This window comes from Pezoporus wallicus, unplaced genomic scaffold (assembly GCF_028554395.1).
Source record: "Pezoporus wallicus isolate ANWC-B61680 ecotype Strahan unplaced genomic scaffold, APGP_CSIRO_Pwel_v1 contig_3952, whole genome shotgun sequence".
In the NCBI taxonomy this organism is placed as follows: Eukaryota; Metazoa; Chordata; class Aves; order Psittaciformes; family Psittacidae; genus Pezoporus; species Pezoporus wallicus.
Genome location: NW_026635034.1, coordinates 2,873,141 through 2,888,155, shown reverse-complemented (window position 1 = coordinate 2,888,155; position 15,015 = coordinate 2,873,141). Strand labels below are relative to the sequence as shown.

At 41.9% G+C, this 15,015-nt stretch overlaps 1 protein-coding gene across 1 annotated transcript in view; it reads left to right on the top strand.

The window, feature by feature from the left end:
* Positions 1-2,083: 2,083 nt before the first annotated feature.
* Positions 2,084-15,015, top strand: part of SLCO3A1 (solute carrier organic anion transporter family member 3A1) — a 153,598-nt gene continuing 140,666 nt past the window's right edge. The window contains exon 1 of the mRNA XM_057419317.1: positions 2,084-2,161. Coding sequence (XP_057275300.1) covers positions 2,099-2,161 — 63 coding nt within the window. The 5' untranslated portion in view covers positions 2,084-2,098. The remainder of the gene's footprint in view (positions 2,162-15,015) is intronic.

Here is a 15,015-nt window from a genome sequence, read left to right as displayed (position 1 = left end):
TGTTAAATCATTGCACAGAAGAATTCCAATCTGGTTAAGCAGGATCCAATTTTATACTGCCACTTCCATGAAATAAATGTACCCAAAACATTATTTTCTTCTTGTCTTATCTGTTCTGATCTCTATTCCAGCCAAAGCTCGCTGTTTGAAGACCTTGCACTATACATTCCACTGGGGCAGTTTTGCAAGCATCTGCAAAGAAAGCTTATAAGCACCAGCTCTCTTCCCCAGGGATAACTATTCCTTCAGCTTTGATTTACTTTTCCTACAGTCAGGAGGCCACCCACAGATCTCCAGTTCTTCCAGACCTGCTTCATTTCTGCCTCAGCATTAATAGCAAGGGAGGCAGGGGGAATAAGTCTCTGCTAAGACTCATAGGTTAGTCCAGCTCTGGGTTTGCATTTACCTTTAGGACTTACAGAGGTGAGGAAATTGCTGCAGAGCCGCAGGGAAGTACCTCTGACAAACATCAGAGGCACACGCTCCAATGCAATACATGTCACCAGTGTGTGCCTCCTGAAGGAGCGACTTCAGTGGAGATAAATAAGACATGTAGTTTCTTGTCAGGCTGCTGCATTTCCCACTGCTTGTTTTAACAATTACATTCGGTGACTTTTTTGTTAAACAACTGAAAAGTTTCTTGTAACAGAGGAAGAAAACTTGCACAAAGAAATAAAACATACTCAGACTAAATTTTCTCCCTTGCGCTTTTTGAGGTGTGTGCAATGAACGTGTTTTCAGCACAGCAGCCAATAACAAGAACTGTGGCTTCGGCACCTCTTTGCCACACTCGCCTTTTCAACAGCTGTACAACCAAAACCAGGCAGGACTGAAGCCATCCAAGCCGTGGCTTTGATTTTTGTGCTAGAAGAGAGGGCATAACTTTCCCCCTCTGAAGTCAGTGGAAACACTGCCAGAGATACAACAGGAATCATTAGAGTCCTATAATAATAAGATTCTGCAAATCTTATTTTTAAAGCAATTAATAAAGGAAGTGATTGCCCTTTAGCGAGCAACGTCCCAGTGTGAATTGTTATCAATGCTGCTTCTGAGTGCTTCTTTGCCCCAGTACCTGTGCCAATTAGAGGCTTTTTCTATAGAAAGGTTACACAAATACAATTTTCTTTCTTATTATTAATTATTTTCAGGCAGGGCCAAGCTTTAAGGTCATGTCTGGACTTACAGTATTGTATATATTGTATACAGTATTGTACATACTATTCTTCTAAGGAAGAAGCTGCCTTTAAGACTGACCTGGTAAATCAATACTCAAGGAGCACAGATGCTAAATGCTTCAGCACTTCTCTTTGCTTTCAAGACCACTCCACTATTCATGACTACAACTTCAATGCTTTTTTAAACAGTGATGCTTCCGAACTCACGATCAACCTGCTGTAAACAGATAAGATCAATCTGAAATCCTATTTGTTTGCTCAACTGAGGCACCTTTGAAACTGAAATAAAATGCAGAAGAAAAAATCGAACTGCCTTTGAAGACCAAATAGAGAAGGATACAACTGAGAAATAGATGCTGCAACAGACATTAACCTGCTCTCTATAAACATCTATGTTTAATTCTGATTCAACAAGATGTAACATGGTATCACAGTAACTGAGATTATTGAAATTGCCTGCGATAGATTTGTCTGTTTTGGTGCAAGGTACGTGTTCAAAATGGGGAAGATTGGGAAAGGAGAAAGGGTGGGGAGGGGGGGATAAATGCCTTTGTTCCATACGATGTGCAAGTCAATAAAAATGCATCTAGCTGTACCTGAATATTTCTCTCATGAAGGATAGAAACACAATCCCCTTGAAACAGCTACAACAGTTTTGTTGGTGGTATTTATTCCAGGCAGAGCACCACAAATCTCCTCCAGTACTGTTGTTATACTGATGCTGGAATCGGTGCCCGGGCAGAGCAGGCTCCTCATGGCAGGGGCAGGATGGCTCAAGACCTCCAAGGAGGAGACTGCTGCTTCGTAAATCAAGTATGTTGATGAACTCAAAGACTTGCAGGAATAAGTGTTCAGCATTGCCGCTGCTACTGAGTTTGAGGGTTATTTTTTTAAGGCAACATCTAGGTTATGGACATGAAGATATGGCACTCCAGACTCTCAGCCATCCGAACACAGCCAACAATGAATACTCATTTCTCACCAGGGTGAGTGAATTGATTTCATTTCTCACACTACACTAGTCACTTAACCAAGCCGCAATCCAATGTTTAATGTGTTAGTCACACTGGCTTGTGGAGACCTGTGGTCTGTAGTCTATCATATGGTGACCTTTATGACTGGCACAGTCTTAATCATGACAGAAAAGGCTGACATAGAGTTATTCACATCATTATTTCTAGTACTAAGCCATGGGATAGTTGAAGGAGCAGTAAGGTATGAGTCGAGTGGCATTTACTGTCCCCTGCAGACAAAGGTAGTGATTTGTTGTACAGTTTAAATTTATTGTTCTTAAGGACAAGGACAAAGCGTTGGCTGGATAGGCAGCTGAGAGGAGGCAAATGCTGCTTCAGGTGAAGGAGTGCCCAGAATAGAGGCATCAAGGCTGAAATTCCTCACATTAACTGCTCATACAGCTTTTCCCAGCATCCTCATTCCCCTCCAAAAGCACTGAGGAGAGAATTTGTACCGCAAAATGAGGGATGAGCCAGTGACAACCTCAAGTCTTGTAAAAGCTTCATATTTGTTAAGCTCAGCATGGAAGATGCTCGAATACTCTAGCAGCATACAGACATAAAAAATGACCAGGAGACTCCAGCCCACAGGGAGTTTGCAATATAAGATGCTGCCTTATGAGCAGGATGGTCTCTGCTCCCATGAGAAGCTCTAATAGCACAGACAGTATTTTTCATCGAGACCAATCTCACCTCTCAATGCCCTCCCCCTGTAGAGAAATAAATGAGAGAGATCAATATTTCTTCATTCTAATTTTGCCATTGCTAGCTTTCCTTGTAATTTTTTAACTCTTTCCACCTTCCAATCTGTCCTTCCTTTCTATAAACGTTTTCATCTGTTCAAAGCATTTTCTAGTTATTACATGAGCTCTATCAACATCCCCCAGAAGAATAAGAAGCTGTGATTTATGGTGGGATCCTCCCCACTGTGAACGTTTAACCTGAACCTTACATGCTACTCGCACTCCCAGGCTGACCCTCAGGTTGAAATTAATAGCTTGTATCTGTTTAATATTTCTTTCCAGTACACTGACAAATCGTTTCATCTGTGTTTAAATGGATCAGTGGTTTCCATCTTCGGTGTTTCCTCATTCCTGTTTTGTTTTTTATTAATCCTTTGCTGTTTGCAGGTCGTTTAAAAGTCCTTTGTTCACTGATTTTATTTCATAATATTCTTATGAAGTTGGAGGTAAAGGACATGTGCCATATTAACAGATCTATGTTGTCTTGCTCCAATTAAAAGAGTAGATCGCATCTATACATTTAATGAGTTACATTACGGATGTGACAGTGTCATCATTGGCAGCTAACCAAAACATGCCAGTTGGGCACAGATTTCCTAAACACATGTATCAGTATTATTTATCATGCAAGCCATTAATTTAAAAACTGATGCATCTGTTACAATCATTGGTGCTCAAGATGGAGAAGATCCATAGGGAGGCTTTCAGCTTTCCATTTAGTGCTAAAGCGGAACTGAACTCTATCAGATGTATCATTATTGTCATTATTATTTAATATCCCCCTCTGCCTCCCCTGCGCACTAGCCACTTAACAGAAAACATGAGTAAAGACCTCATCTCGTATTGCTTGCCAGCTGAGTGATGGACTAGACATCACATACCACAAAGAGAATGGCCAGGATCCCCTTGGCATGGCTATATAGGTGCTCAGAGGAGGCAGGCCAGCTCAGTGGGGGACACAGAAGGATTTTGGGGTTGTTTCTTCTTTTGAAGCGTAAATAGTACAGTTGTGAGTTGTTAAGAATGGCAGGATAGTGAATGAATTCAAGTATATCTGAGCACTGATACTTTATTAGCACGGACACCAAAGCATGCTAGAAAGAAGTATAATGTAATATATTGCAGATGCTAAATAACAGAATGGTGACGGACTGACCAAACTGCTGCTGAAAATTTCCTCTTTCAGACTGGGTTCAGATGCTCTGCAAACATTGGGCAGTATCTAAGTCTTGCCCAGCGATTTTCACATTCATCCCCCAGTGAGTTTTCCTCAGGAAAGCATATTTTGAACTTGTTCAGATCTTAATGAGTCACTTGTGAACTATCAAATATTTCTTACTCTATTCGGAGCATTTGAGATTCCTCAAATGACACCATCAGCTGGGGTGACTGCAAACATCATAAATAATCTCCTCAGTTTAATGAGTTACCATATGAGGAAAGCTCGCCTACCAGTCAAGCCTTACTTTGCTGCACACCAGCTGAGACTTTTGATATACTGTGAGGGCTACCTGTATTAAAACTAATCAGAGGTTATCGAGGAAACCCAAAGAGATCCAACCCACCACAATTTAATCTCCCCTCCAATAAAATGCACTCATAAATCAGGACAAGCTTATAAGTGCGGCCCTCTAACGCTTCTATTAGGAAACCTAAAACCACAAAAGCTCAGTAGGACATGAAAAACGTGGTAATGTCGGCAGTATTACACTAATTCAGAACACACAAGGAGCTGTAAGAGACATTCTGCTCTTACAGCTGGCTAATTAGACAAGATAGAGAAAGCAATTTGACAAAAATGGTGATGTCTCAGTTTCCATTTTGAACCTTAAAATGGACATATTTTTACATTTGTACTGAGCTTCCCAGATAAACAGAGAGATAAAAAAAGATAAAAGGTATTAAAATCTTCATCAGAGTTTTTACTTACTGAAAGAAGAATTCTGACAGAAAGTCAAGGAAGCAAAACGCAGTGCTTTTAGTAAAAGGTTACATAAAAAGCTGAGTTTCACAGAAATATGAGTATTTATTATGGGGAAAGCATCTCCCATGTAAAAAAAAAAAACAACAGTAGGAAAATATGTTAGAAATACTTTGATCAGATCTGGTAACGAGCAAACAACAGCATTAGTGCATTCAACTTGATCAAGAAAAGGCATGCTGATACAGCTGAATGACTGCAGTGAAAATCAGCCTCCTGAATTATCATTACTGTATCATGTTGTCCAGGTGGTAAATGAATATTCACTAAGAAGAGAACAGAGACTCAGACTTTGTATTCAGGAGGGTGTTATCTCTAGAACTTTGGTCTACAGTGGATCAGTTCAGTGCTGCTGCAATCTGTGTAAGTCCACAAAGCTGAATATTATCAAAGCCAAGTTTTTTTAAAGACCTTGATTCTCACCTCCTTTGCATATGTACAATGTCAATGCTCTGTTCCAGAATTGCATTTCCATTTAGTGCTAAGAGAGGGACGAATCAAGATCCTTCTCCTTGTCAAAAGATTAATAATATATGTCCACATGGAGGAAGTTATGCAAGAAAGTTTTGAATAAGTACACTGGTTGTCTTAAGGAGTTGTGCTCCATTTTGCTTCAGTGTGATGTGCGCAGACTATTAATAATAGTAAATGCTTGTATTTAGGACAAAATTCAAGGAAGTGATTTGCAACAAAATCTGCATTCAAACCCATCTCTCAGTTTCTTTATACTGGTCATAAATCACTGACAGGACATTTATGATTGATTTACAAGGAAGTTTTATCTTACAATATATATACAAAAATAACAGTCGCCTTCTGAACAACTGTCCTTCATCCTAATTATGCAGCCAAGCATATCCTTGGTAATTGATAGTTAGGAAGTTTTCAGAAAACAGACTTTGAAAGTTAGAAAGGAAGCTAAGGTTGATACTGGATGATATTTACAGGTTGTTATCGTTATTCACAGAGCCCCCAGTCACATCAGTAGAAGAAATTACATTGCAGGATCATATGAGAGCTAGAGTAGGCAATCGGACATAGTCCCCATCCTTGTGGTGGCAATATTGGTTATGGTGCCTTTATAGCACCAAATCCCACTAAACTCCAGGTATTACCTCTGAAAACAATGTCTCAGGGTCACTTCTTTCTTTGGGTTAGGTGCTGTCTATAACTTTCTTATCTAAGTGCATATGGTTTCCTCATGGTGGAAATTAGATTTTAGTGGGGGATTGAATCCCATCTCTTGATGTTCTACCATACATATAAGAAGCTGGGACTGGTTTCTTAATCTACAGGAGAGATATATTTAAATGCACAGTGAGAAATTAGTTATCTTTTAAACCATTTGAACTCTCCATCCCATTTTCTGCTGTGAGATAACAATTAACATCCAAACCTCCACTGCTTCACCCTCAACATTAGCAGAGTGTCATTGCTGGATTGTGGACAACTTTTCATACTACAGAAATGTAGGAGATAGAAACTGTGGCTCTTTCTCAATGAAAAATAACTACTGAGGGCTCACCTGCAGGTCCACCTAAACAGCAAACATTCATGAAGAGCTTTCAGGATATTTCCTGTAACCCAATTATTTTCTTTTTAAAATAGCAATGAAAAGTGGAGCAGGGATAGAACGTTAAGAACCTGTCAGGCTTTTCCTCTCCTCGTTGCTGCTCTGCATTTTGCTCCATTTCCTCCATGCTCATTAAACGCTCTAGAATTAGCATCAGATGAGGCTGTGTTTGAGAAGCCTCAAGATAACAAGCTCACAAAGCTCCTTTAATAACACCTTCCTCTCCCACATCCTGCCTTTTCTGTGAGGGGTTCATAGGAGAGTTGCTCTGTTACAGCAACTAAAAATGTGGGCTCTGTTAGCTTTACAGTAAGTGAACTGGGCATTATTTACCCTGATGACCTTGCTCGTTCCAAGGTGAAGTAAAGCAACACTTTGCTGCCTTATGAGGTGCTATCAAATGTCTTGTTTATATTCGCTGACCTTCCATTGCGTTGCCCTGTTCTCATACTGGAGGTCAGTCAGAGAGCAAGTGCATTCTCTATCTTCCACTGACTTACTTAAGTTCCAGTGAGGTCAACGATTCCGCTCTCCCCTGCATTCCTCCATCCTGCATTTTTATCATTACTTCAGAGATACTAGACTCCTTCATACCAAACACTGTAAGGATCCTTTGTAAGGGGAAGTTCCTGCCTCTAAGACCTTAATCATGCAAAAGATGCATCAAGACACAGATGCTTTTTGGCTGCAGCTTGCCTACAGATCTATGGGAAATCTGCAGCAAGGTCTTCAGCCAGTCTGTTGTAGTGACTTTAGTAAAGGTTCCCCTCACACTTGATTTAAGTGTTTATACCAGATGATCATTGCTTAAGTATCAATTAGTATACTTGGGCATTATTTGTTACAAAAGGCTGTTATAGACAGGGTAGTTTCACGTGGTTTCACAGACCTAGAGCAATTTAGGGATCCTGTTAATTCTAAAAGCTGAACCAATAAAACACAGTAAGGGCTAATCAGTGTTCTCCAGAAGAAAATTATTTAAATCCAACTCCTTTCTTGGAGTTTCTAGTTGCTTCCTATAGCCTCTGTGCAGACCTTTTGAGGATCAAAGGCTGCCAAGAATGCTGAAAGTTACTACAGGCTTTTACAGTCCAGAGTACAAAACAGAAGAAAACCATGTATTTTTGCCAAAATACTGTATACTCAGATTGCTGTTGTTTCTCAAAGGCACATTGTGGCTTATTAATATGAACCCCAAAGATATCTATTCAACTCACGGATATGTGTCCAGTCCAAAAGATCATGACTAACCTTATGGTACCTGAAGGCATTGGTGACAAAAGGGTGTTCTTTTACACCAAGGTTGCTCAACTGAAATTACATAAGTATATAAGGTAACACCCAACAGTACTGTTAGCTGCTGTGAAGCAGAAGCTATTGAATTGAACTGCATCATGCGCCAGTTGAAGGGGCAAGAGAATTCAGTTCTGGCTAAAAAAAAAAAGAGGCAATACAAACAGGCTGTTTTGTGGGAGCTGTTTGTGTTTTGAGAAGCTATTGCACCACATCACACTACCGTCAATGCAGTTCCCCTTCTGTCTGTACTGGTCCCACTTTGTCTTTGCAGATTGTCTTGATTCTCTTACTGACAGCATAGGCCACTATTGTAATTGTCACCTGATCAGTATTTAACTTCAAACTGTTCAACCCTTACCTTAGCTTGGCAGAAGTAACATCCTCCACAGTGGCATATGGCAGGTCTTTCTTCTGCAACTGCAGTGCGTATTATAGAGACTTTAGTACTGCAAATTCACCACAAAATCACACAAGAAAATCACTTCCACTGGGAAGATCCAACTAATCCAGCAAAGCCTAAAGCCAGGTTTTTACCAGCTTGGAGAAGTTAATAGAATCTATTCTGCAAAGAGGTACACCTGTAATTTCAATAAACTCAGGAACTAGTATCATGAGACAGATACATGCTGCACACAATGTCCAGAGAAAAAAAATATGACTGCATTGAATAAAGCAAGCATGAATGGTAGAGTGAAAGTGCTCACGCAGAAGTGCAAGATCCACAGAGAATATAGCCTGGACAGCAAATAGAAGGCTCCCTGCCTGGGATGTCTGTGCACTCATGGACAGATTTCAAGATGCCATTGGGTACCTCTGTAAACTGTTTCTTTATTAAGGAGACAGTTTGATTTACAGGCATTGGGTCTGTCAAGTTATTATCTAGCAAGAAGCATCAGGGCAAAACTATGCAGTGTCTGGCTGGAATTCCACTTGCTTACACAGTGCTTATAACCCCCTTGATCAAAAGTACTTCACAAACTGCCATATAAAAGCTCTGCTGCATTTTGCTCTTAAAGGAGGTTACGAGGTTGAAGCACATAGAAGGAACTAAACTGTGTGCAGCTAACACAAAAAAAGAACAAAAGTAAGGGGTCAAAATTAAATCCCAGAAATGAACTTTGGGCTTGACTCACCACAACTAATGCTCAGAGTTGGTCCATGTGTCACTAGCAATAGCAACTGTGAGAGCTTGGTGTGACTTCCTACACAAAAGATGTCACCATCAATCCTTGTACTACCCCACCACCTGGAAGACAGATTCTTATTGACTACAGAGAACATTGCCTTCTGCTGCATCATCAGCCACAGATGAGTCTGGCCAAGAATACTTTCCAGAGTGTGACAGTGACAGGAAAGCAGAACATTTGTAATAAGTTGTTCCTACCACGGCTACCTTAATTGTTTCAGAAATGCACATTGGTTTGTAAAATACAAACAGATAACATTCCCTTTTCTATTTTTTATTGACTAAATAGAATTATAGTCTAGATTTAGACCTTCAAGGTCTCATCCTTACAATAAAGAAATTAAATATGTTCACTGTATATTGACTTACAGTTTGGACAAACATCACTTTATGAGACGCTGATTAACAGTCAGGAAAGTGATAGTCTATTGTCCAGCAATTTGCTTTTCATTTTCTCATTCTGCAAATTAACTTTCCTACTGGATGAGGTGTGAGGCTGATGTCAATATTTGCAGGTACTCCACAATTATACTGTGTTTGCTAAATCACATTGCTTTAATTCAAAAGTCATCCTGAATTCCATTTAGACCATGATCCTGCTGGGTGCTTAGTTCTCCTGTAAGAGTGTCTCGTGCCTTCATGTCTTGTGGACTCAATGGCATTAGAGATTACCCAGCTGCCTTCAGATAGGAGTCTCGTTTATTTGAGAGAACCATAATTAGAAGTTAGGAACCAGGTTTATGAAATGTAGATTGAGGACATTTGAGACTCTCCTCTCTTTTTCAGCTGTTTTCATAGTGTTAGATTTCAAGGTGAACTTGCACCTCTTGTTACACTAATGTGTCTTAATTTTCTGCAATTTTTAGCTTCAGTGAGGTGTTCTCCAGCCTTTCATCATCTGGGGGAAGGAACAGCTATCTAATCAGCTTGTCTGAAGGAAATGCCTTTTTAATGAGTCCAAGTCTCCAGCAGGACTCAAAATAGCAAGGCAGTAAAATCAGGAGTGTTTATAGAAAGAAATTGCATTAAAATTGTTAACATCATGGTATCTTGGAAATGACAGCTGCTGATACATCCACAAGCTGTTCCAGTCTCAGCCCTCCTTACTTCTGCATACCCTGGTTCATGTACACTCTTACGCCCTCATTCTACACCGGTAGGTGGTTAAACCCCTTTCCTGTCGCCTCCCTCCTGTACCAACTGATCCATAGGGTTTTGCACAAGAGAGTCACCAAACAGAATTTCAAAGCCATCCTGAGGAAAACCCTCTTGGCTACAGTCCTGGGATTTCTTACTTATTTATGTTTTCTTCCTTGCTCTTTGAACATATCTGAAGTTATTCCTCATTTTCTTAATACATAAGCCTTCCCTCAGACTAATGCAACAGCCAGGGGTGTGTTGGTGCCGAGGGGACAAGATTTATGCTACGTGCAAATCTATTTTGGCAGCACATGAGCTTTTCTTTCATCCAAGTGGCTTAAAGCAAATGAAAGCTGGCCTCAACATGGCTGCATTGTCCTGGAAAGAAACCCAAACGGGTGTAGTCTGATAGTGGTATCACAGAAAGCTGTGCCTGATTTTTAACTTCATGAACACAGCAGAATGCAAAGCTCAGGAATATTATTTTCCAGCACCTAATGTAACACCAGGACATCCATACAGCCACATGAAAGCAGCTACTCTGCCAGACCAAGGGGCAGAACAAGTGTCAACCCAGCACACTGAAGCAAGCATGCCCCCAAGCTGGCTCCTGAGATGATGTTCCTCAGTCATTCTTGCAATTATACCAAATTAAGTGTGATTTGTAGCTAGGCTGGCACCCAGGGCCACAGGGCAGGAGAGAAACCCTAACACTTCATTCATAACCACCTGCCATAAAACCATAGCCATGGGGAAGGGTGAGGACACAGACATTTGGGTGAGTGTCAAACTCTAATAGCTGCTCCTAACCTACAGCAGTGTAGAGGAGAGCAGTGAACTACACAATCACCCTGTAGAAAATATCCAGAGCAGTGAGAAGATAATAGTTACATTTGCAGCACTGCTTTTGTTGTTTTTAATATACACCACAGGACCAATATGTCTCCTGTGAGAACATCATCTTCTCTTAGCACATGTCCTTGTTTTTCTCTGCTGCATCCTTAGTAAGAGCAGGTACCACTGCTCCAGTGAAGTTGTGCTGGATGAGGCAGGCATTAGCTCCCTAGACTGTAAAATACGTCCGGAGGGTTTGGGAATCTGATTCCAATGGCAATTACAGAGATGCCTAATGACATAGATCAGCTGCTTGCTTTAGCACATTTCACGGAAAAGGTTTCCACCAGCTCTGCTTAAGGAAAATCACCCTCTGCTGTCCCTCCTCCTGTAGCCAACACTGATGATGGTTAAGCTTAGATCTTCTTTTGAAGTTTATACTTTTGCCCCTTGATACATAAGAGATCAGTCAAGTGCTTCACTAAGGTCCTCATCCTTCATAGCTCTCCCTTAGTTCTGTGCTAGCCATGAGCCCTATCTACCATAGGCACTGATTCTAGATGTGGATGAAGAAAGTTATTCCTGTATCAAAACACCTGACTATATAGCTGATTCTCAACCAGATTAGCCACGAACAGAATTAAAAAATGAATTCAAGCAGAAAAATGTTTTGGGATGGAGACAGATGGATAAAACTCCAGCTGCTGAGGTGGCCCAAAGGTTAATGTTGACACAAGCCCACAGGTACTAAGCAAGGAGATGTCCAGCAGACAAGATATTGAGGAAACTGTCTCAGAGGAGCTGACTTGTTAAAGATTATTGTGTCCAACCTTATCGATGGCAGCACATTGCCTCCCAGCTATGAATGCTCAAGTGCTTATAAAACTCTGAGAAGGCATCTGCAAGAAATTTAACACAAGTTTCTGTGGGGGAAAAAGCAATGCTTAGAAGGGGTGGAATTAACTGAGAATTGCATTGGCAGAACTACGGAGCCCTGAGGAAAAGGGACTGTTCTAACTGCAAAGTCTCTTTTCATTCTGGACTAATGATAATCCATGAACATCAGTATCCCACACATTAGTAGTTAAAGCTGGGTCAATTTAGACCAGAAAAACTGTTTGGGTATAACAGTAACTAAGTCTGAACAGGTCACTTGCCCATCCCTGAAGCACTCTACTGAGATCTCTCAGGGATGCAGTATGCTGAGAGGTGGCAGAAAGCAAACTCAGGTCTACCGACATACTTGAGTGGAGATGCACAACCCTCCTTCTTTCTTTCAGCAGAGCAATCCAGGAGAAATTTTACTAAAGGCAGTTAAGGTCAAGTATGTAACATAAAGTAGTGGAAAATACCCAGGCGTTCTGGACAGACACGTGACTGATAATTGTATTCTGCTGCAATAAACCAACCAGCCAGATGTTTCAGATAATTAGTATTAGAGTCAAATTTTTCTAGCAGCTGTTTTCCTTGTGACAGACAAGCATTATATCTGCTTCCTCAGCCTTGACAAACTCTTCCAACAGGATGTCTAAAACATGATCAAGATGCATGATGGTATTCAAATATATTATATATATATTCAAGCATCAACTGGAATACTGCTAACTGGAATAGCATGTGCTATTGGGTCTTCAGATACATACTTGGTGATTTGCATGAGTTTTCAGAGCTTTGCTGCCTTTAGTACCTAATCTAGAGCAGGCAAAAGCTGCCTATATATTTATATATAAAATATACATATATTTAAGGGAATTTTAAGACTACTCCTGCCATAATTCTACATACTCAGGTATTTTGAGAGACACACTCTTTTCTCCTAGTGAAAATTCTCTTAGATTATTCATCCTGTTTATAACGTGCTACAGCATCCACCTGGAGCAAAGCATCTGTCTAGCCACGCTAATTGAATTAGCCTGTGAATTTATTCATCTAGGGGTAGAGACCTTTCTAGCTTTCTACCTTCAGAACTTGTATAGCAGAGGTCCCTAAATAAACATGTTAGGAAGGAGATGAGCACTTTCATAGTCCAAAAGAGATTTCAAGAAAATGAGCTTTTTTAGGGTTTCTTTAGGTGGAAGAACCAGTTTTTCCTGGATGGGAAACAAACACCTCAGGAACTGGCAGAACCCTGTAGGGATGAGCCAGTTTTTCACGACCTCATGCAAAAACTTTGGCATTTGAGGCCTCAGAGTGCTTCTTGAGAGGCACACAATGTCTGGGATACCGATACATATCTCATTAAAAACAAGACCATTCAGCTACAAACACCAGACTGTTCGCCTAAGTGTCTCATGATGCTGCCTTGGGCCATTAGTGTTGGAGACTGTGGCCCTGGGGTAGATGGGACTATTGATATCTGTTGATATGGCCCAGACCTGCTAGAAAAGCCAAAGTTCAGCATGGGAGGTAGCTGTTGGCAGCTGATGAACAAAGGGCAACAGCTGAGTGTGCCAGGTCTCTGATGTTTCTTTCCCTCAATGGTCTGCAGTTCTGCTGGGGCAGACCTTGGTAAAGACCCATCAACCTGCGTGGAGACTCTGCTTGAGATTAATTTCCAGCTTATTTATAAAAGGTACTCATATAAAAAAGGCCAAAATAAAAAGCCCCCAAATAATGACAGTATCTGGGGAGAAGAAACTCAAAGAGAGTGCTGGGAGAAAGAAAAAAAGGAGGTCATTTAAAATGTCAGTTCTCTTGACTTGCTGATGTTAGTGGTGATGACTGGCTCATGCCTTGAGTGTGCTGAGATTTCACTTCAAAGGTACCTTGCAAGGTGCTCAGGAGTTTCAAAACCGCCTTGGAAAATTAAATTCAGGATCCAAATATTGAGGTATTTTTGAGGAATGTAACCTGCGTTTCCACAGAAAACTGTTCTTGAAGGCCACTGGTGTCCCCATACCAAATGGATCAAGTGCTTAAACTTCCACTTCACTAGATGTTTAATAACACAAGGAAGTAAGACAGCAGCCCCCAGTGCAGATAGTGAAATGAGCTGGAAAAGTGCTCTTGAAGAGCAAAGCGGATCAGGTTTTGCTGTTAGGCCCGTAAGGAACGTGATCTGTAATAGTAGAAGTGATGTTTAGTGCTTTTTAACAGAAGATATCTCTTGAAATTAGAACTCGAGGTGGGGTGACAACAGCAGGCACCATCAGAAAGACACGTGGCTGAGGACACGAAGCAAGGGCCTGAGAGCAAAAGGTCGCCTGTGTGGCAGTGGTTACCCAGGGTACTACTACTGTTAATTCCCTTTGAACGTGTGATTCCTACACAGCTGCCTCTCACCCTTTCAGAGGAGCGTTTGTGGGAGGGTGACTTCAAGAGATACTGAGTTGCTAGAGTGGGACCAGAGAAGGGCAGCAGAGCTGGTGATGGGTCTGGAGAACAAGTCTGATGAGGAGCAGCTGAGGGAATTGGGTGTTTAGTCTGGAGAAGGACCTTATCCCTCTCTACAACTACTTGAAAGGAGGATGGAGTCAGGAGGTGGCTGGTCTCTTCTCTTAAGCAGCAAGTGATAGGACAAGAGGAAACAGCCTCAAGCTGTGCTAGGAGAGGAGTAGATTGGATATTAGGAACAATTTCTTTGCTGCAACGGTGGGTAGGTATCAGAAGAGGTTGTGAGGGGCAGTGGTGGAATCACCGCCCATGGAAGTGTTAAAAACCCCTGTAAATAAGACCCTTAGTGACATGGTTTAGCGGTGGATTTGGCAGTGTTCAAGTAAAGGCTGGACCTGATGATCTTAAAGGTCTTTTCCAGCCTGGCTGATTCTGTGACGCTCGGGCTGGGGGACACCCGGGGGGGCGATGCGGGCCCTCTACCTGCGTTCAGAACTTCCAGCCCCGTGCGGGTCCCTCCGAGCGGCTGCGGGAGGGATGCGGCGGCAGAACCGCGGCCGCCCCGCCCGCCGCAGCGGAGCCTCCGCCGGCGCCAGCCCCGCTCTTTCCTCCGCCCCTCGGCAGCGGGGGCGCGGATCCGGCCTGCGCGGGGCCGGTGGAGAGACGGAGCGCAGCGGGGCGAGGGGAGGAGACGAGAGGAGGAGGCGGAGTGGGAGGAGGTGGAGTGGGAGGAGGTGGCGA